Source organism: Adelges cooleyi, unplaced genomic scaffold (assembly GCF_023614345.1).
Source record: "Adelges cooleyi isolate 19-005CV unplaced genomic scaffold, UGA_ACOO_1.1 ACOO_flye_CR_arks_rails_tigmint_CR_PRNA_446, whole genome shotgun sequence".
NCBI lineage: Eukaryota > Metazoa > Arthropoda > Insecta > Hemiptera > Adelgidae > Adelges > Adelges cooleyi.
In genome coordinates, this window is record NW_026096129.1 from 20115 (window position 1) to 39770 (window position 19656).

Here is a 19656-nt window from a genome sequence, read left to right on the forward strand (position 1 = left end):
TATTCTACTTTCGTACATAGACGTTTCGCATCCGTTTGCGAATCCACTCTTTCCATTTTGATGGGAAATTGCCACCCATCATCAACGTGGCTTCTGTAAATTTATATGTCAAGCAATTCGACATGCCCGAGGTGGACTCTTGCCCGCCCACGAGTAGGTCGTGTATGTGCGAAATAGGTCCGACCAATCGGTATATGCCTCTTGTTGTGAAGACAGTTTTTCTATCCAGTTTTTTTTTTATGACGCCCACGTTCAGGTTCCTTTCGCGTACCGTTCCTGTTTCGTTTAGCAAAGATCCTGAAATTAAATTCAAACGTCTTAGGCTCAACGTCTTAAGGTCAGCGAACTAGTGATAATTGTTATCTGGAATTGAAATCTGGCGATCAACGCTAAAACGACTTTCTCACCTAAAAGTTTTACGTTAAGTGTCCGCGTGTTTATGAAGACTGACCAATCCTGCAACAATGTATAAGCTCCTTTGGGTTCTGTACAACCTAAATCGATTCTAAATCCGAAGTTTTCTAATGACAACTGATCGACAGTTGCTTTTTTTACAACCCCTGCTTTCAAATCAGCTGAAAAAAAAAATAATTATTTCTCATCAACCTTATGTAAACCTTATTATTTGAAAAACAAAAAATAATTGGTTGATAGTAATTATTATACATGTGCTCATTCATATTGGTTCAAAGTCTACCGTCATGGGAAGATGAATTAACACATACAGGTAAATTTACTACATTCAAAGTGTAATTTTCCATTTTAGATTCGGTGCGTTGCTAAGATTGTATGGTTTTTTACAATTATCTGGTAATCATATCTAAAAAGATACTTAACGAAATTAAAAAAAATTCCGCCTTCCCCTTAAAAATCGAAAAAAATATACATATTTTTTTACTAAAAAATTTTGGCACACCATGAATTTTTAAAAAAAATAGTTTAATTTATTTCCAAACTTTAGCGGTATATTATTTAGGGCAAGATCTATGGATACAAATTGACAAACCCCAAAAAACATCATGATCCCTTGCTTTGAGACGAGGTGTTATCTTTTTCTTTATTTTACTTTATTGGCTGTTGTTTTGAAACCTTAGAAAGATCTTAAAATTAAACTGAAGCATTGATTAAATATCAATAATTGAATTATTAATCAATGATTGAAGATTGATCTTAAGCGGCACTATAACATAAACAATTTTTTTTACAAAATATCTATTGTCAAACATTTTTTTTTTTTATTTATGGCCTAATGAGTGTACAGCTTCCATGTAGGATTTTTGTTCTATAGACTTGCTACATGAAGTACTTAACGGTTCAGCCGTTTGAAAAATATCGGACATAAAATAATAAAAACGAAAATAAAAAAAAAATTAAATACATCATTGTAAAAACAACAACTTCTCATAACCGCATCGAAGCTTAACGACATTAAAAGTACCCAAAATTTAGCAGCGAGTTGTTCATGAAAATATATTTATATATTTTGTAGTATAATTTTACGGTGCCCTTATGCGATATAAACCCATTTACACGGAAATTAACAATCGGTTTACTAATTATTTTATTCAAGCATAAAGTATTAATTATATACCTACCTTTTTTCGGCTTAAAAACGTCATTCTCTCCAGTTTCGCTTGGTCTTACGATTGTCGTCGACAAGACGTCACCGTGTAACATTTCAAATAATATTATTGAAATTAAATTATAGCTAGGTAATAACTAATAATATGTATTTGGCTACGACGATAAGTCTACACTTTTTCTAAACAACAGTAGGCCAACAATGACGTTCTGTAATTTTTGCCATTTCATTATTAAGCCATAGATCTGTCTGATGCCAACATCCATCGTTGAGATGGTCGTTTATACCTGTTCGTAGGTTTCTTTGACACCGGGGTTCAATTATTTACTTCTATTGTATTTTATTAATTAATTTATTATTAAGACAAATTTTTATTATTATTTTAATACATTTATTTATTAATAAGAAAAAAAATAATTTTGAAAAACGAACAAGTTTTCTTTTATCGGCGAGGACGGCCATTTTATTTGGCTCCGGTAAATAAAATAACAATTTTTTTTTCAAATAATTTTGCCAATACAATTTTAAACTTTTAAATTATTTTTTTTAGAATAATAACTACCTTAATATAAAACGTATTATACACGTTTGGCATTTTAGTAGGCATACAAATTAGTTAGGCTGACCATTAGGATGTTGCTACAAATTAATTAGGTAATCCAATGTTATTATCAGATAATAATATAATGTTAATACAATCTTATCGGTAACTATAACTACAGACATCGGTTTTCAATAAAGTAATTAGAAAAAAAGTTCTTGAACAAAAAAAAAAAACTACATATTATTTTAAAGGTTTTTATAACTTTGCCCGGTATTTTTCGAATCGAAACGAGCTCATATCAGAAATCAGGTAGTGTCGATCCTCAACGTTGAGTAGGTACATCTCCAAGGACATGGTTAACAATATGGTGAAAAAGTGGTTTGGTATCATCTTGTTTAGGTAATAATTTAATTATTGGTTTTTTTTTATATTAATATGATCGAAATGAACTCGGTGGCGACTGATCATAGAAAATATTTTCAATAGGTCTATGCGACTGATGGGTAATAATTTATTATTACGTCTTGCCGATGTATTAAACAGATTAGATACAATATATTATAGAGATCTGGGTCAATGACCGACGGTTTGACTTTAAAATATCAGTTACACTGCTGCAGCACTTGTCTCTTTTCTAGGCACTGCTAAGATGGGAAACGTCGTCTCTATAATATTACTCTGTGATTAGATAAAACCTTATCACATTTTTTATCAGGTCTTATCGCATTATCTGATAGGTAAAGTTGTATAAACACACAAAAGTACAGAACAAGTCGTATTGTAGGTGTTAAATCGTGGGCCGCGGATAAGTCTGCATTCTTACCAATGTCCATATTTTTTACACTCAAGAAAATATACCTAACGTTATCATCGAATAAAATTATTGATATTCACGTAACCAATTTATTTGCTCATAACATGTTATGTTAGCAATTCTTTTACCTTATTTGTTAGGAAACGGCGCACGTATTTGCTATTTTTATTTCAAGTAAGCTGTTCTTACGGGTTTTATTGCTCGCGTTTTGGTGAAATCTAAAATTTTCAGCCGTATTTAATAGGTAATTAATTTTTTTTTTAATCTATTTTTGTAGAAAATGGACGAGGTAAAATTGGACCTACAAGACAAATCCGCCCATATAAGCTCGTTAAACAAAACACCAGTCACTATTGTTCAAGAATACGCATCGAAAAGACATCTGTGCCCTCGTTATGATCTTGTGCACAACGGTACCAAACAAAATACGGTGACTTTTTTCTATAGGGTCGAACTACAGGGTATAGAGACGATAGGCGAAGGGTCGTCGAAAAAAGAAGCCAAACATGTTGCAGCCTCCAAACTGCTTCAAAAACTGTTGGAAGTGACGCCTGAATCATTTAAAAATGAATTTAAACAATTTGATCTTGGCACACGTGTTGTTTCGCCTTACGACAAAAATATCAAAGAAAATGCCGTCGGACAGTTAAACGACATATGTTGCAATCTTAAACTGAAATTGCCCGAGTTTAAAGAGGTGCGTGAAGAGGGACAAGCTCATGCAAAATTGTTCACTGTTAGTTGCCAAGTCGCTAAACTCATCGAGGAAGCCACGCACAAAACCAAGCAACAAGCAAAACAGTTGGCTGCTCAGCAAATGGTAAAAAGACTGACGTCCATGGATAAAACGTTAATCACTCCAATTGATCAGTCTGTATCCGATTCAATGAGAGTTATCGAAATAGTGGAACCTATCATGTCGCATAAGTTGAAAAAAAATGCCCCTATGGATGAAGATATTTCAAATTATCATTTGTTTTTTAAAAACAACGAATGGCCCAACACTGAAACTCTTGTTGAACTTGTTCAGCAAATGGACTCCGACAGCAAGTTGATGTTGACTGATCCCATAAGTGTTCTAAATAAAGTCGTTGAAGAATGTGAGATGTTGTTACAAAAGAATTATATTGATGAAAATTGTATTTTAGGACCTTCGAAAAAACATTGTTGTTTGATGAGCGTTAACAATGTGTATCCTCCAGTCTTTGGTATGGGAATCGAATTAAGTCCTATTTTGGCAGAGACGACTGCGGCAACAGAATTACTTACCAATATGTGTATATTATTCATATGATTATTGGTTGATTTCTTTATATTTTTCATTAGTGCATGCGTGAGCTCAAAGTAAAAAAAAAAAAAGATATCGGTATATTATTGATCTTAAACTATTTGTTACCTAAACCCCTACAACTTCCAACTTGCATTCGGCCGACTGATATAATAATACTAAATAATAATTAAAAAAAACTATGTAAACATATTTTTAAACTAATAACTAAATAAATATTGTATTCAAACAAATATTTTCTCGGTCAATTGATTGAATTTAAATTACAAGTTGTAAGGAACTAGGCATTTCTAAAACCCTGCCTGTTGAACCGAATAAATATGTATACATTCAAATATTTTTATAAAAATGTACTTTTAATGTTTTCTTATTGAATTTTTGTATTGTTCTTTAATAACTCTAAATTATTTAATCTTTAATTACTTTTGTATTACCTACCATTAATAATTGAAATGTTTTGGTTACTTTAAAATGATTGTTAAATGAGATAAAAATGTGTAGTTTTTTTTTTTATAATTTTACTGAATTAAAATAATGTTTATATAATATGTTTTCAAAATAATTTGTTTTAGTTATATACATACTGTCTATATAGTACCTACGCCATTGGTTTTACAATTAAGATGACCTCTTTATAGTAATATAGAGTGTATTAATTAGTCGAGATGATTGTAGATTCAGTTTAATGTAATGTTTAAAAAAAAATAGATAAGGAATTCTAACGACACAATAATTAAATCTTAGATAACATTAAATCAAACTTTGATCTACTCTCATTCAGCTGAAGTTTGACAGATTTAATTTCAAGTCTAAAAAGTGTCAATCTTCTTTTGCTTTTTCGCTTAAAATGACCCTACGGTACTTTATCAATTTGTTAATTATATTTCATTATTAATTTAATTAAGTCTATTGTTGTACATGTTTATTTGTTCTTATTCAGGGGCTGGATTATCATATTGCCAGATTACCGACAGACTACTGTGATAGTATAAATTATAATTCAAATTATCGAAACAGTTGAGTGAATTAATATATGTTAGTGATCAAATATGCAGAAAATCAGCTAGGGCAACTATTAAATAAGCCAAAACAGAATTATAGATTTAATCTATTCTGTGATTTCACCTTTATCCAACATAGGTTGGTATGTACATATTATTATTATATTACTGTTGCAGTGTTCATTAATTAAACATATTTTGTTGAATGCTGACGATATTTAATATATATTTTGTTTAACATAATTTTTGTGATCCATTGCATTGTGGAAATCAATTTGTTCACTTTCAACCGAACGCAAATAACGCCAAGTCGAACACCGCAGAAGCCTAACTGGACACATACCTGTACTATTGTACTAATGACATTATATTATAGTCCAGAGAACATTATACAGGATGATTAATAAAAGTAGCGACGGGATATTAAATATATTGTATTCTTTAGACAAGGTGTCGGCTATCCGCTATAATTATAGAGACCCGGTATAAAAATCAAAAAAAAAAAAATTTTAAACTTAACTCCTCCTCTATCATAATTGGCGAATAAGTCATCTCCATCTATATTGTTTTTTTATCTGATTACTCTATTATTTCTATTTCTATTATAAACTATAAAAACTAACAAGAACTTAAAATTATAATTCCATTATAATGTCATCTTATTGGTCGTGTGTCTTTAAGATGAAAATACTTTGAAACTTAATGCATTGGAAATATAAGAAATATTCTAATGTATGATTATTAAAAAGTATACTTATTTTAATTAATTTTTAAAGGTAAAAATGCCAAGTATAAAATTTAAATTACAAGTACAAAACTTTATTAATATGCTTCCTACATATATAAATTTAATAACGTTTGAAATGTTACAATATAAAAACATGATATTTAAAAAAATAACATGCTTCATGATAGAAATGTAGTTTTAAATGTAATTTAAATTTTAACAAATTAATAAAAAAGTCAAATATATTCTTGAGATCCATGAATCGTTTTTAGTATAACTTAGTATCCGATTTGAAAGTTTTGAACATTTTATTAAAATTTTCAACAGAGTTTGTAAAAACCAGCATTATATATTTATATTTTAGGTCGGAATCATAAAAATAGGTAAATGAATAATCAAATTATAAAAAATCATAGATATGAGTAGGTACAATTTCATGTACTTAACACTATTGTTCAGTATAGGACAATGCATGAAAAAAAAGAGAGTACTGTCCTACTAAAAACAGTACGTCAGGTCATAGCTATAATAATAATAATAAACTGTAATATTTTGATTTGGAAAGTGTATTTTATTCGAACGACGAGGATTTATTAATAAAAAAATACAACTTTTTTTACCTGATGTATCGTTTAAATTGGTGATTTTTTAATTATCAAAACAAACCGCGACTCGCCAATAATAATATTGTAATTTATTAAAATGATTTAAATATTTTAATAACAATATTAACTATATAACTTTTTTTTATTATTCGAATTTATCAGATTGTGTCTTCCTTTTTTTTTTGTGTCCAGCGTTTTGAGTACCACTGTACCGTGTTGTCTTATCATCATAATAACTGTATTAATATTGATAAACAAGACAATTACAGCTAAATAGTAATAATTACTCGATCGGGGAATTCGCGTAATATTTCGAATATATTACACTGGTGGTTAAGTATAACCATAATATAATAGGATATAATATTAGACTGAGTTATGGCGATTCGCGTGGATCGCTCCAAACCCAAAGTACGTCGAATGTGTTGAATATTTGTAAAATAACTATGTAAAAAAACAGCTCTGTATCACCATGGAGAAAGTGGAACGCAAAGAAGTATATGGTAAAACAAAAAAAAAACGGTTAAGTAGGTTAAAAAATTATGCGGTAATTACTATTTGTTTTTTCCAGACATTCCCGTGACCGACGAAAACGGTTTGCCCATTAGCATCGTGTGGAAACCCGATCGTAAGTACCTAATCGATTTTAATCCTATTTTGGAATCCAGTCCAAACTGGAATTACTGACCGCTTGGAACGTGTCCAAGACAGTTTTTTTGCATAACAGTAAGCTTTAAATTTAATACGCAACCTGAGCATAGAAATTCAATTTTGTTTTTATTAAATCTCGACACGCTCACATACAGACGTAAACTAAACAATCTAATTTTTTTACACAGGTTGTTTAACAATGTTATCGATAGTCCAGAACTAAGTTTCCACTGTCAAAGTTGCAGTTTTTTTTACCCCTATGAACCGTATTTGTATTTTCTGTAATAACTTACCTCCATCTTTTGATATCTTTCATTACTCGTTTTTTAATTTAAAATTGGCTTTAACCCATAACTGATTTGGGCTCATTTATACTCGATAATTTAATTAATGTCATCTTTATACATTTGGTTTAGTAATGTTTATTATAAAAGTTATGTTCTTTTCTTTTTATTGATACAACTTTTGATTTATAATGTGTAATCTATTTATTTGTATGCTACACTCTTGCCTTCGGAGCGTTGAATATATTATTATTATTATTTTATAATAACAATTATAAGGAAACCTATTCCTTTATTTATTTAAAAAAAAAAATCCATTGTACCTACCTAGTTCAATTTTTTTATTTTCTGCTGTTTGTAGTCTTAATAAACCACATGATTAAAAGTATGTTTTAAACAAATTTTTTGTTGACACAAAATTAATGTATATGTGTTAATTTTTGTTTTTGTAAATGACAGTCTACAAACTACAACAGGAATCGCCTAAACCTCAACCAGTGTTTGCGTCCAGTGCGGTATCGGGGTGCCCATTCTTCTATGGCCTAGAATATCACGGAGCTATGAATCATAAAGAGGCGAATTCGTTGCTTAAACATGAAGGCAACTACCTAGTTCGATTGAGCGTCAGCTCGGAAGAAAAAACGTACACCCTCTCTTTGAGGTTAGCGGTTTGAACAATGTTAACTTGTATTTAAATTTATTCAACTGTTTTAATTATACATTAGAATCTTTGGACGAGTGCACCATTATAAGTTATTCTACGACGGACAGCATTATGTGTCTCAGAAGAGGTTTAATACGATAAATGATCTCGTAGCCGACGGACTAGTAAGTTTATTTGATGTATATATATATATATATATATTTTAGTACTGAAAACAATAATCAAAATATGTACTTCCAAACATTGGTACAGTTTATAAAGCCTTGCTTAATATTATCCACTAAAATGTCTAGACCCTTAGGTCTTCTTTAACCACGTTCGTCCACCCATTTCATTCTTATTCCCTGTGGTTGCCATTCTAATGCTGTTCTAACAGTATATTTTTCTTCTATTCTTATTATGTGGCCTAGCCATTGCCATATTTGCCATTTGATGAAACTAAAAATTGGGTTAAAATTAAAACAAAATATTTTATAATCAACTGTGGAGCTCAGTGGTTAAAGCGTCAATCTCGATGTTAGATCTATTGGGTTTGAGTCCCGCACACTGCATAACCCTCCCTCAAACAAACCTTGCTTACGTGGTTGCGTAAAATGAATGTAAAATTAACACTTATTGAAATCTTAGGTAACATTATACATGGAATCTAAGGCTGGAAAATACATTCACTTGATGCACAGTCTAATAAGCTACGAGAAAAGTCCGTATATGACTCTGAACAAGTTAAAACGCAAAACCATCAAAAAATTAAAACCCACACAATTGAACGCTGAAGAATTTGTGGACTACGACAAACCGCACAGTTTCAAAACACATAATTTCAAAGGACTCAATTGGTGCGAGTTGTGTGGCAATTTTTTGTGGGGATTCACACAACAAGGTGTTAAATGTGAAGGTACATTATCCTACGTCTACCATTTAATGAATAATATACAAACTATCAGTAAATATATACATTTTTTTTTTTTAGATTGTGGTTTTAGTGCACATTTCAAGTGCTCTGAAAAACTACCGGCTGACTGTTGTCCAGACTTGAAAATATTCCGTGGAGTATTTGGAATCGATCTAACGACTCACGTAAAAACCTATAAAACTAACCGACCTTTTGTGGTGGATAAATGTGTAGAAGAGATAGAAAAACGGGGTATGTCTGTCGAAGGAATCTACAGGGTGTCTGGATTTCAGGAAGAAATGGATAGTCTTAGGTTGGCATTGGATAAAGGTAAATTTTTCAGTTTCTTGTGTACAATTTTCATTGTCGAACATTTAACGAGTGGACGTAAATGTTTCATATTTTATTTTCATTAATTTTTTTTTAAAATCGAACAGTGTTAAATGTTTAAATGTTAATAAAGGTTTAACTAGAAGTGAATTTAAAATGTTTATTTATATTAAAGTCTCTTATAACGTTTTGAAACAAGCGACACATGATTTTAAAGAAAGTGATTTTTATTTTAGATGGAAAAGCCACAATAATGGGCGATCAAGCCTATGAAAATATTCATGTTGTTGCTAGTATTTTAAAAATGTACTTGAGATTGCTTCCGATACCATTGATCACTTTCGATGTACATCCTCTGATCATAAGAGCTTTAGGTATGTTCTATTTAAAAACGGGTCAATACGTTGAATCGTACATTTTTTAGTTTTACTGGAAAACATGTGTTGGGTAATAATACTGTAATTTTTTTTTTTTTAGACATTAATATGACCTGGGAGAGACTGGCGGAAGTTAGTACTGCGTTAAAAAAATTGCCACCTGCACATTATAACACTTTAAGTTATCTTATGGCTCATTTGCACAGGTAATTGTGTATAAAATATTGATTATCTATATTATATACAAGTATAAAATATTTTTAAGACTCCTATTTTTTTTTTAGTATATAAACAACTTTATTTAAAAAAAAAAAAATATATAAAGTGAGCTGCACGTATTTTGTGTTGCCGGTCGATACAGCATACTAATCAATTACATAATTGACATTAACATGATATATAATATAGTTATTACTATGTAAAATGGCAAATTGTAAAATGGTAATTACTAATTAGTAATTGTATGTGTATTGCTCAATTATAATCACATTGTCTCATTAAAATATATTGTAATTGATAAATTATACTAAATTAAGTGAACTCATTTGTGGTTTTTTTCTATTTAGTTATAATTTATAGTTTGAAATGTTTAGCCGTTACAATAGTGTTTTTAATTATTATATGTTAGTTGACCAATACACTTAACATATCGATAGCTTCATTTTGAGTAAAACTATAGAAAAAAATATATAAAATACATAAGCACATTTTATAAATGATTTATTTTAATAATAACTAACTAAATTGTTTGTTCCAGAGTGACATTGCAGTCGGAAGAAAACAAAATGACAGCTCAAAACCTGAGTACTGTTTTTGCACCAACTCTTATGCCTATGCCGGACTTGATAGCTTTCAAAGGCGCTATTCCAGATATGAACCGTGATATAAGTGCTTTGCACATGATAATTGAAAATCAAAATGTTATTTTTGATTGATGTATTAGTTTATTTAATCTTTATCAATTTGTGGGTGTATTCAACACAATTCAACCATCCAATGTTTTATTTATTTTTATCAGTATTAATTTTTTTATTAGGACAGTACTTTTTTTTTTTTTTTTAAGAAGTATTGTAAATTTTATAATCATTAAATTTATATATTTATATATTTTTTTACTTGTTATTTTGTTTGTATTATATTTATTTGTCCATCTTTAATATTATATATTAAGGTAATAACAACAATTATTTAAGTTAAATAATAACTCGATGAACTTTTTTATATTCATACAGAAGATAAAGAAAACATTGTCGTAAAACTACAAAAAATATCTGAGTATCTAAATATTTTTTTTAAATACTTATTGACCGATATCAAGATATTAACATTTTATTCTACCTACAGTCTTGTATAATATTTTCCGTTATCACTAAATAAAATAATGATATCAATCAATCTTTTTTTTTTTTTTGTTCATCTTTAAAATTTATTATTTGCTTAAAACTCTGACTGTGTGTAGTTTTAAACTCTATGACTTTAAAAATTATTTATACATTTTTTTATTTGATTTAGACAAAATTGAATTTCGTCCTTTTTAATGAAAGTATTTCTTTAATTTGTTTAAATACTCTTTGATACTAATTTAATGCAAGCACTCATTACTGTGTTATTTACTTTTAACTTCCATCAATAGTTAGACTATGTTAAAAACTATTTTTTATTAAAGGTGTTGTTATAGAGAACCTAGTTTATAAACTTAGAACACTTCGCTTTTATCGTCAAATTCTCCATAAACTTCGATCCACTGCGCATTATAATAATTGTACTTGCATTCTATTGCATATTCAGTTCATCATTAAAATTTTACTTATGAAGAGCATGATCTACATGATTACATATTTGGCGACAAACATTTACTAGATAAATTATGTAACTGTACTTCGTAATATCATATTATATTGATAACAAATTAACGAGCTCAGTTTCTACGAGCGACTGAAGAAATTAAATGTAAATAAATAACAATCATTTTTTACCTGATATAATAATATAATATATCAAAACAAACATATTTTGTTACAAATAAAACATTCTATAAAATAATAATAAACACAGTTTATAGCAATTGTGCAGTGGAATTCGCTGCAATATCTAATAACCTCCATGCAGCCTTAGGATTCATTTCATTAATGTCTCTACACATTGCCCACGTGTACATGACTCTATTCACAGTGTGCGGGTCTCCTTCGACAATTACACCGTTAATATCTTTGATGTACATAATTTGCTGGGCACTGAACGATATTATTATCACTGGTCCGTGTTCCATCAGCTTCCCAGTAGCTACGTCGACATTGTGTATGTCTAAAACTTTGCAGTAAGCCTGATTTCCCTTTTGGCGATGTTCATTTATTGGATGTGATAATACTCTATACGGCGCTTCGAAACACCAGTCCTTAAGGATTTCTAAATCTTGACGTGCCATGGCTTCTAGTACATTTGGTATTATATCAGTTTCACACTGACGAATGAAACTGTCCAAACTAAAATTTGGCTCAACACGACATATTTCGGTCATTACGTCCGACATTTGAGCATTGTCAAAGACCGATGATACTGTGTTTGTAATCGAGCGACTGGCACGTACTAAAATGTTGTCACTCTCGTCGTAACGACTTTTAAGATCTGATAACTTTTGCACAAACGCACTATTGGCTTTGAACTGTTTCCAACTTTCCATAATCCTAAAAAATAAATGATCATACAATATTATAAAGTTGAAAATATTGCTTTAAAACATTTTAAATCTGGGTACTATTTACTTATTGTACCAATTATGAAAAAATTTCACCAATTAAACAGTTTAAAATTTAAATACTTGAATTAGTTGTTAGTTGATATTTTAACGAATTCATTTTATATCGCAAATATTTTTTCTTCTTTTTTTTATAGTAGGTACTACTATTTTAATACGTTGACTGCCACGGTACTGAAAAATACTGTTTAAGCTACGAGTTATTTCGTAGTTGGCGGTCGGCGTGTTAAGCTTAAAACATCTCTATGCTACTACATAAGAATCTAGCCGAAAATTTGGAAAGACAAAATTTTCTGTGAAAATCAATCATAATAAAAAATGTATACAATATCTGTCTTATTTTTTTAACTACTTTTGTGAGATGTTATTAAAAAGTATATGACTGTATTCGCTTTACCTTCCTACAAGAGTTCCCTGTTTTTAACCTAGACAGTTGCCAGCCCTGTGAGAAAAGCGGCCAACAACTCAAGTTTCGAACTGCGGCGAGTGTGTGAAAGTGTTGCCGTGTTAATCCACTTGGGCAATGGCGCCTCGTCATAAAGAATATATGCTTAATTTCGAGAAAACATCATCATATTAAATGTGAAGAAATTTATGTTAAAATGTTAAATGTGTTAGGTATAGCTTTAGAACATGTAGGATATGCTGCAGGATGTCTTAACAGCAAACAATGGTTTTTAGATCCTACTTATTAAGCGTCACAACAAATTACTAGATAGATCAATTTATATATTAACTAACTATTTAACTTAAACGAGTGACTAGTCAGTGTTAAGCTGAGAGCTACACGGTAAAATTTAGTTAGTACATATTAAATTGGTAATACGATTTTGCAAGCCTACGTCAAGTGTATTTTAATGAACAGAAAACATGTTTTTTGTTTCTTATATTGACGCCCATCTCTGATTAATATAAAGGTTAATCGACGCCAATGGTCCAAGTGTTGGGGTCTAATTACAATAATTTAAAACAAATACAAAATTGCTTACATTGAATCTTTGTGAACAGTAACTCCAGTTTCTGTCTCGTTTATGGCATGAGTTTGTTGTGGACCTACATCAGATCGTTTTCTCAAAATTTTAGGAGCTTTGTATACCTATAATATTAATAATGTATTAATAAAAATCGATTGCAATGTATGTGTAACCATTATGTGCTACTGACTTGTGAGTTCAATGATGTTTCGCTATTAATTTGTTCTGAGATGGCTTCGGCTGTACTAGAAATTGACTTAATAGGGCCAGACTGACCGAGCTTAGTGCTACCTTCGACCACCGTTTTTCCAATATTGCCACCCAATTGTCCTAAAATCAAAAACTCATAAAATTAAATTCGATGTCCTCGACATTGACATTCGATTGGATGAGTTACCTGCTTTTTTGGCTATATCAGACTGACTAGCTTGGTCGAATATGTGTTTGGCTCCCGACACGACTACGTCCTTGGCGCTTTTGACTTGTTGTGTCACCTTAAATGTGCCCGACTCTAAGGTGTTCAATCTCTGTCTGGAAACGATAATAAGTAAACGCCTTGTCGGCAGTACGAGAGCTCGCATGCTCGGCGGCGCTTGCTTACCTGGCTTTAATCAGATTGTCTGACTGTTCTAGTTTTTTTTTCTCGGCACGAAACCGTTCCAAGTTCTCTTTCATTTCTTTGTTCTTGGCCATTTCGTCTCGTATGTCTTGAATAAGCTTCATGAAGAAATTTGGCCTCTGCGGCGTCGAGTAACATCGTAACTGCTGAAATGGCCATTGAAATTAAATACACATAAATTTGAATTGCACACTCGTCGAATTGTATACTTACTACATAGCGAACGGAATGCATGACTTAATTTCAATTTTAAAGGCTTAAAAACTAATTTTTTTTCAAAAAAAAAAATTTCCTAAAAGAATTAACCACTAACCAGCCGATAACCCGGATAACCTCAAAAAATGTAATATCAACGATCGATACAGAATGATACCAAACGGACTTCCTATCAAAACAATAGTCAACTGTCAACTGCACTCAACACAATATTAAAACTTAAAAGCCTGTTCGAGTACACTTCACCGTCGACCGTTGACTTTAGCTTGGACAAGATGGAAAAACCTCCTAAGATCCCAAAGGTGGCCAAGGTATGTAATGCATACGAAGTGCGCGTACACAAACCTATTGTAATATGTTTTTTTTTTCATTTGATTCGCAGGTGAAAAACAAAGCGCCAGCAGAGATACAAATCACTGCTGAGCAGCTTTTGAGAGAAGCAAAAGAACGAGATTTGGAGATTGTGCCACCAGTAAGTGTTGTATATTTCGTTAGTAAAATTATCCCGTAGAAAGAATTAATTTAGTAGGCTGCATCGGAACATGGCCACAAGTTTTCGATGTAAACGCGTCGCCTGTGAATTAAAACAACCAAATGCGCTTTCCACTAGGGTACACCCATCGGTGTAAGCCGACATGGGTCTATTTTTTTATTTATAATATTTTATCTATCAATTTAGCAATATTTAAATAACAAATCGTCATTTCCACGGGTTAGTTGAAATTTATTTATGTTAAATTCAAATATAAATTTCACACCACAACAAACGATTAGATTTACACCAGTAGTGTTTAAACCCATGACTCCTTTAGACACAATATTCTGACGGCTCCCAAATTATTAATTCTCCACTATACGGTGTAGACTAATCCATAACCTATGCAGCTCCCTTGACCAACTCCCCTAAGAACCGCGACGTATAGTTTGAATACTTTTATCAATACCTTTGGGCATTAGAATCCCCAAATAGTGAAATAAATTATTTAACCCTTGAACTGTCTTGTAATATAATTTGATTTACATTGTAATAATCGTTAGTTTTTTTAGGCACAATGTATGATTTTGATATTTTATCACGTAGAGCAATTTTTTAGAAAATTTAGACATAATTTTAGTATTAAAGTTATAATAATTGTTTGTTTTTACTTTAAAAATAGCCACCCAAGCAAAAGATTTCGGATCCCATAGAGTTAAGGGATTATCAACAAAGGAAACGTCGCGCCTTTGAGGACAATATTCGTCGGAATCGTTCAAATATTAGTAATTGGATAAAGTACGCCGCTTGGGAAGAAAGCCAAAAAGAAATCCAGAGGTACATTTAACGTTGAAGGACAATAAAAGTTTTGAAAAAGATTTTGTATTCTTACAAGCCTTTTCACTTAAAATTGCTTATGATTTCAGAGCGCGATCAATTTATGAGCGAGCTTTAGACACTGACCATCGAAATATAACATTATGGCTAAAGTATGCAGAATTGGAAATGCGGCATCGACAGGTTATGCACGCCAGAAATCTTTGGGATCGTGCCGTCATCATTATGCCTCGAGCCAATCAATTTTGGTACAAATACACTTACATGGAGGAAATGTTGGGCAATGTCGCAGGTAAAACTCAATATTACCTAACATTATAATATTGTATATAGTATTTATGGTATACTTAACGCTTTTGTTCAGGGGCTCGTGCCGTATTTGAAAGATGGATGGAATGGGAACCTCCTGAACAAGCCTGGCTGACTTACATTAAATTTGAGTTACGTTACCATGAAGTGGATCGTGCGAGGAGAATTTACAATAGTTTTGTTATGGTACATCCCGATATTACAAACTGGATACGTTATGCGAGGTACAAATTACTTTTTAAATAATAATAATAATAATATTCATAATTTTAAGTTGGGAAATTAGTGTTTCTAATAATTTTCATTTACAAATAAAAATTAATTAATTGGGGATCTGTAAAATCAAATCTGAATGAATAATATTTGCCGTAGAAATTATTATTTTATACAACTTTTTTTTTTATTGTATACATAGATTTGAAGAACAAAATGCTTTTATAGCAGGAGCTAGAAGTGTTTTTGAACGTGCTATAGAATTCTTCGGCGATGAACACATTAATGAAAATTTGTTTATTGCATTTGCTAAGTTTGAAGAACGACAAAAAGAAGTATATTGTTTATTTAAAATATAGAATTAGTATCTTTTATTGAGTATATGTATAAAAGCTGTACAATAATCAATAATTATTATTTACTTATTGTACAATAGCATAATTAATGGTGTGCCATGTTTTTTTAAAATTAATTAGCATGAACGTGTACGAGTTATTTACAAGTATGCTTTAGATCATGTCCCAAAAGAAAAGTGCCATGACATTTACAAGGCGTACACTATACATGAAAAGAAATTTGGTGACAGGACAGCCATAGAAAGTGTTATAAGCAGCAAAAGAAAACTTCAATACGAAGAAGTATGTTTTAATTTTTTTTTTATCAACAATATAGTTAATAAAGTACAAAAATGTATATTTTGTCTTTTAACCATCGCATTGTGATTGAAAAATTAACTTTTTTAATATATTGATTGTGGAAATTAAGCAATCTAATAAAATGTGTTTAATTTATAGGAAGTGAAGAGTAATCCAACCAACTACGATGCTTGGTTTGACTATTTAAAATTATTAGAAAATGAAGGAAGTATGGAAGTTATTAGAGATACGTATGAGAGGGCTGTGGCTAATATACCTCCATCGAACGTAAGTATTGTCTTTAATTTGGAAAAACTAAATTTTGTCAGCATTTATCTCTTAAAATATAAACTATACATTTAAATAGTACAAATTAATATTTTTCTATTAAAAAAAAAAACCATTCAAACATAACGACCAATCATTTTATAAATTAATGGAAAAAAAAAAAATTATAAATTTGCATAGGAAAAACACGCATGGCGCCGATATATTTATTTATGGATCAATTATGCTCTCTTCGAAGAGTTGGAAGCCGAGGACGAAGATCGAACACGTGATGTCTATCAAACATTTATCAGTACCATACCTCATAAACTTTTTACATTTTCAAAAGCCTGGCTGTACTATGCGCAATTTGAAATAAGACATAAAAATCTAGCTCTGGCAAGAAAACGATTGGTAATTGTTTCTGTTTTTAATCATATTTTTATTGGCTGATGGTAAAATATATGATTTTTTTTGTTTTTTGTTTCAGGGTGTTGCTTTAGGGCTTTGCCCCAGAGATAAACTGTTCAGAGGCTACATAGATTTAGAAATACAACTGAGAGAATTCGAACGCTGTCGTATATTGTACGAAAAATATTTAGAATTCGGACCAGAAAACTGTATTACTTGGATCAGAGTTAGTTTTAATGATATTACTATCTATTATTATATTGGATTTTATTTCCCATAGAACAAGTAGCAATATCTGGTATTGACCGTGTGTAGTGAATAAATATATATATTTTTTTGTTTTAGTTTGCCGAGTTGGAAACGGTCTTAGGAGACGTAGACCGAGCAAGAGCAATATATGAACTTGCTGTAAACCAGCCCCGTTTGGACATGCCGGAAGTGCTCTGGAAATCCTATATCGATTTTGAAACGTCACAAAACGAAACGGAAAGAGCAAGAAAACTATATGAAAGACTCCTGGAACGAACAAATCATTTCAAAGTAAGGAAATCAGTCAAGTTTACTTAACTTAACTACTTTTAATGACGTGTACAATAATAATACATGTGAAATTGTTCACAGGTGTGGATGAGCTACGCTCAATTCGAAATAACCGCTGAAGCGGAGGAAGGTATTGATAAAACTGTAGTGGCTAGGCGAGTGTTTGAAAGAGGCAACGAAGCACTCAGAAGAGGCGGGACACCAGAAGAAAGGGAAGGCATACTGCAAGCTTGGTATCGGTTTGAAGAAGAGCACGGCGATAAAGATAGTAAAATCAAAGTCAAAAGTATCCTGCCTAGACGAATCAAGAAACGGGTGCCTTATACATCTGAGAGTGGAGTAAGATAATATAATATACTGGATATATATAAATAAAACTTGTGTGTTAATGTTGTTTTGTTTATTTTTTTAATTCAGCGTGACCGAGGATGGGAGGAAAAATTGGACTATATTTTCCCCGAGGACGATACCGTTAAACCAAACTTGAAACTTTTGGAAACAGCTAAAGCATGGAAAAAGAGAAAACTAGAAGGAGAATCTTAGTGGATACATATTTTTGTAAACCGAACTTTGAAATCCTTAGAAGTAATATTAACTAATTAAATTTAATATAAGATGATTCTAATTTTTTTTTTACTGATATGAACTTTTTACAATTTACAATAAATACTTGTGGTGTTTTTTTTTTTTAATGAATTTATCTAGACATTATTTCCACGAACCTGATCTAAGCAGTTTTAATTTTACTTTCGCATTAGTGACGTTATTATTTTGTAACTAATTATTATTAAGTGTAATGGTATGAGAGAATTACTTTTAAAAGTAAAGAAACAACCAATGCGTTAGTTTTACCTATTAAAACATGTCAATTCTAAACTTAATAAATTTGATTTGTTTATTTAAAAAAAAACCCCAATGTCTCGGTGTACCGTATTGTGAATCTTTTGTACAGAGTAACGATGGCACTAATGAGGATTTAAAACATAGGATTAAGTGCGGTTAGATTCTGTTAACAGAAGCATTAGGTTTTTATGTGACTAAATGTGACTAATGATACTAACTAAATGTTAGTTCTACAAGAGTGCGGTAGGACACTGACCATGTTGTATGATTCGGAGTGTTGAGCGGTAGACAGAAAATACAGACACAGAATGATTGTAGCCAAGATGAGAATGTTATTCCGACTTGTATTTTAAAACCATTTAATTGTCTCTCACTAACAACGAAACAAATTGTATTTAATTAATTAAATTTTACCAATAGCCGGAAAACCTTATCATTTAAATTTGTTTAATCCGGTTTCGTTGATGTTTATTGGCTTCATATTATTTTGTTATACATAATACAAATTGTAATTACCAAAATCTTATAAAAAAAAAAAAATTATACAATGTCAATCAGAGGCCTAAATGAATAATGGATCCACTAAGAATTTGGATCGTTCAAACCTAAGACACTGAAATGATAAAGGCCATTAGCCTTAGAAGTAAACAATTTAACTAAAAAAGTAATCACTTCTTTGTTATTAGGTTGGTCAAGAACAGCAGTTGAGTTAAAAATGTTTGTATTTAATATAACACACTGCCAAGTTAGTGGATAAGAAACAAATTTGTTTTTGTTGAACAACATGTCAAGCTTAAGGCCGA

At 30.9% G+C, this 19656-nt stretch overlaps 5 protein-coding genes across 6 annotated transcripts; 3 read left to right on the forward strand and 2 right to left on the reverse strand.

Annotated features, from left to right (window-relative positions):
• Positions 1–6638, reverse strand: LOC126842064 (uncharacterized). 2 transcript variants are annotated; one of them, XR_007686262.1, is made up of 3 exons: positions 6577–6638; positions 408–575; positions 1–297 (listed from the first exon to the last, which is right to left on the reverse strand). XR_007686262.1 is itself a non-coding variant. In XM_050578923.1 (3 exons), exons 1-3 carry the CDS (start codon positions 1675–1677, stop codon positions 5–7), a joined length of 543 nt encoding a protein of 180 aa, XP_050434880.1. In that variant the 5' UTR covers positions 1678–1750; the 3' UTR covers positions 1–4. The 2 variants fall into 2 exon arrangements, 1 of the variants encoding a protein (XP_050434880.1); XM_050578923.1 differs by lacking the exon at positions 6577–6638 and adding an exon at positions 1596–1750.
• On the forward strand, positions 2897–4744 carry LOC126842063 (RISC-loading complex subunit tarbp2-like). The gene is made up of 2 exons (XM_050578921.1): positions 2897–3114; positions 3218–4744. Exon 2 carries the CDS (start codon positions 3221–3223, stop codon positions 4232–4234), a length of 1014 nt encoding a protein of 337 aa, XP_050434878.1. The 5' UTR covers positions 2897–3114; positions 3218–3220; the 3' UTR covers positions 4235–4744.
• Positions 6639–6799: 161 nt separating the features above from the next.
• LOC126842068 (N-chimaerin) lies at positions 6800–10793 on the forward strand. The gene is made up of 9 exons (XM_050578927.1): positions 6800–7064; positions 7133–7189; positions 7956–8157; positions 8222–8324; positions 8788–9055; positions 9131–9382; positions 9619–9756; positions 9860–9965; positions 10517–10793. Exons 1-9 carry the CDS (start codon positions 7034–7036, stop codon positions 10692–10694), a joined length of 1335 nt encoding a protein of 444 aa, XP_050434884.1. The 5' UTR covers positions 6800–7033; the 3' UTR covers positions 10695–10793.
• Positions 10794–11638: 845 nt separating this feature from the next.
• On the reverse strand, positions 11639–14460 carry LOC126842097 (mitochondrial import inner membrane translocase subunit TIM44). The gene is made up of 6 exons (XM_050578977.1): positions 14321–14460; positions 14090–14253; positions 13886–14019; positions 13679–13818; positions 13504–13610; positions 11639–12443 (listed from the first exon to the last, which is right to left on the reverse strand). Exons 1-6 carry the CDS (start codon positions 14339–14341, stop codon positions 11816–11818), a joined length of 1194 nt encoding a protein of 397 aa, XP_050434934.1. The 5' UTR covers positions 14342–14460; the 3' UTR covers positions 11639–11815.
• A 14-nt stretch (positions 14461–14474) lies between these two features.
• Positions 14475–18852, forward strand: LOC126842095 (protein crooked neck). The gene is made up of 13 exons (XM_050578976.1): positions 14475–14634; positions 14706–14795; positions 15481–15635; positions 15725–15927; positions 16000–16168; positions 16360–16492; positions 16634–16795; positions 16952–17080; positions 17261–17473; positions 17550–17696; positions 17816–18010; positions 18092–18349; positions 18428–18852. The coding sequence occupies exons 1-13, from the start codon at positions 14599–14601 to the stop codon at positions 18551–18553; spliced, it is 2016 nt and encodes a 671-aa protein (XP_050434933.1). The 5' UTR covers positions 14475–14598; the 3' UTR covers positions 18554–18852.
• Positions 18853–19656: the final 804 nt, after the last annotated feature.

Excerpts from the sequence above, each read along its gene's own strand:
- LOC126842064 (XM_050578923.1), bottom strand. The coding sequence starts at position 1,677 with ATGTTACACGGTGACGTCTTGTCGACGACAATCGTAAGACCAAGCGAA. Across the intron at positions 576-1,595 it reads CGTTTTTAAGCCGAAAAAAG|CTGATTTGAAAGCAGGGGTT; the intron begins GTAGGTATATAA and ends TTTTTTTTTCAG. Across the intron at positions 298-407 it reads ACTTAACGTAAAACTTTTAG|GATCTTTGCTAAACGAAACA; the intron begins GTGAGAAAGTCG and ends ATTTAATTTCAG.
- LOC126842063 (XM_050578921.1), top strand. The coding sequence starts at position 3,221 with ATGGACGAGGTAAAATTGGACCTACAAGACAAATCCGCCCATATAAGC.
- LOC126842068 (XM_050578927.1), top strand. The coding sequence starts at position 7,034 with ATGGAGAAAGTGGAACGCAAAGAAGTATATG. Across the intron at positions 9,056-9,130 it reads ACAAGGTGTTAAATGTGAAG|ATTGTGGTTTTAGTGCACAT; the intron begins GTACATTATCCT and ends TTTTTTTTTTAG. Across the intron at positions 9,757-9,859 it reads TCTGATCATAAGAGCTTTAG|ACATTAATATGACCTGGGAG; the intron begins GTATGTTCTATT and ends TTTTTTTTTTAG.
- LOC126842097 (XM_050578977.1), bottom strand. The coding sequence starts at position 14,341 with ATGCATTCCGTTCGCTATGTA. Across the intron at positions 14,020-14,089 it reads GACAATCTGATTAAAGCCAG|ACAGAGATTGAACACCTTAG; the intron begins GTAAGCAAGCGC and ends TATCGTTTCCAG. Across the intron at positions 13,819-13,885 it reads TGATATAGCCAAAAAAGCAG|GACAATTGGGTGGCAATATT; the intron begins GTAACTCATCCA and ends TTTTGATTTTAG.
- LOC126842095 (XM_050578976.1), top strand. The coding sequence starts at position 14,599 with ATGGAAAAACCTCCTAAGATCCCAAAGGTGGCCAAG. Across the intron at positions 14,635-14,705 it reads AGATCCCAAAGGTGGCCAAG|GTGAAAAACAAAGCGCCAGC; the intron begins GTATGTAATGCA and ends TTTGATTCGCAG. Across the intron at positions 16,796-16,951 it reads GAAAACTTCAATACGAAGAA|GAAGTGAAGAGTAATCCAAC; the intron begins GTATGTTTTAAT and ends TTTAATTTATAG.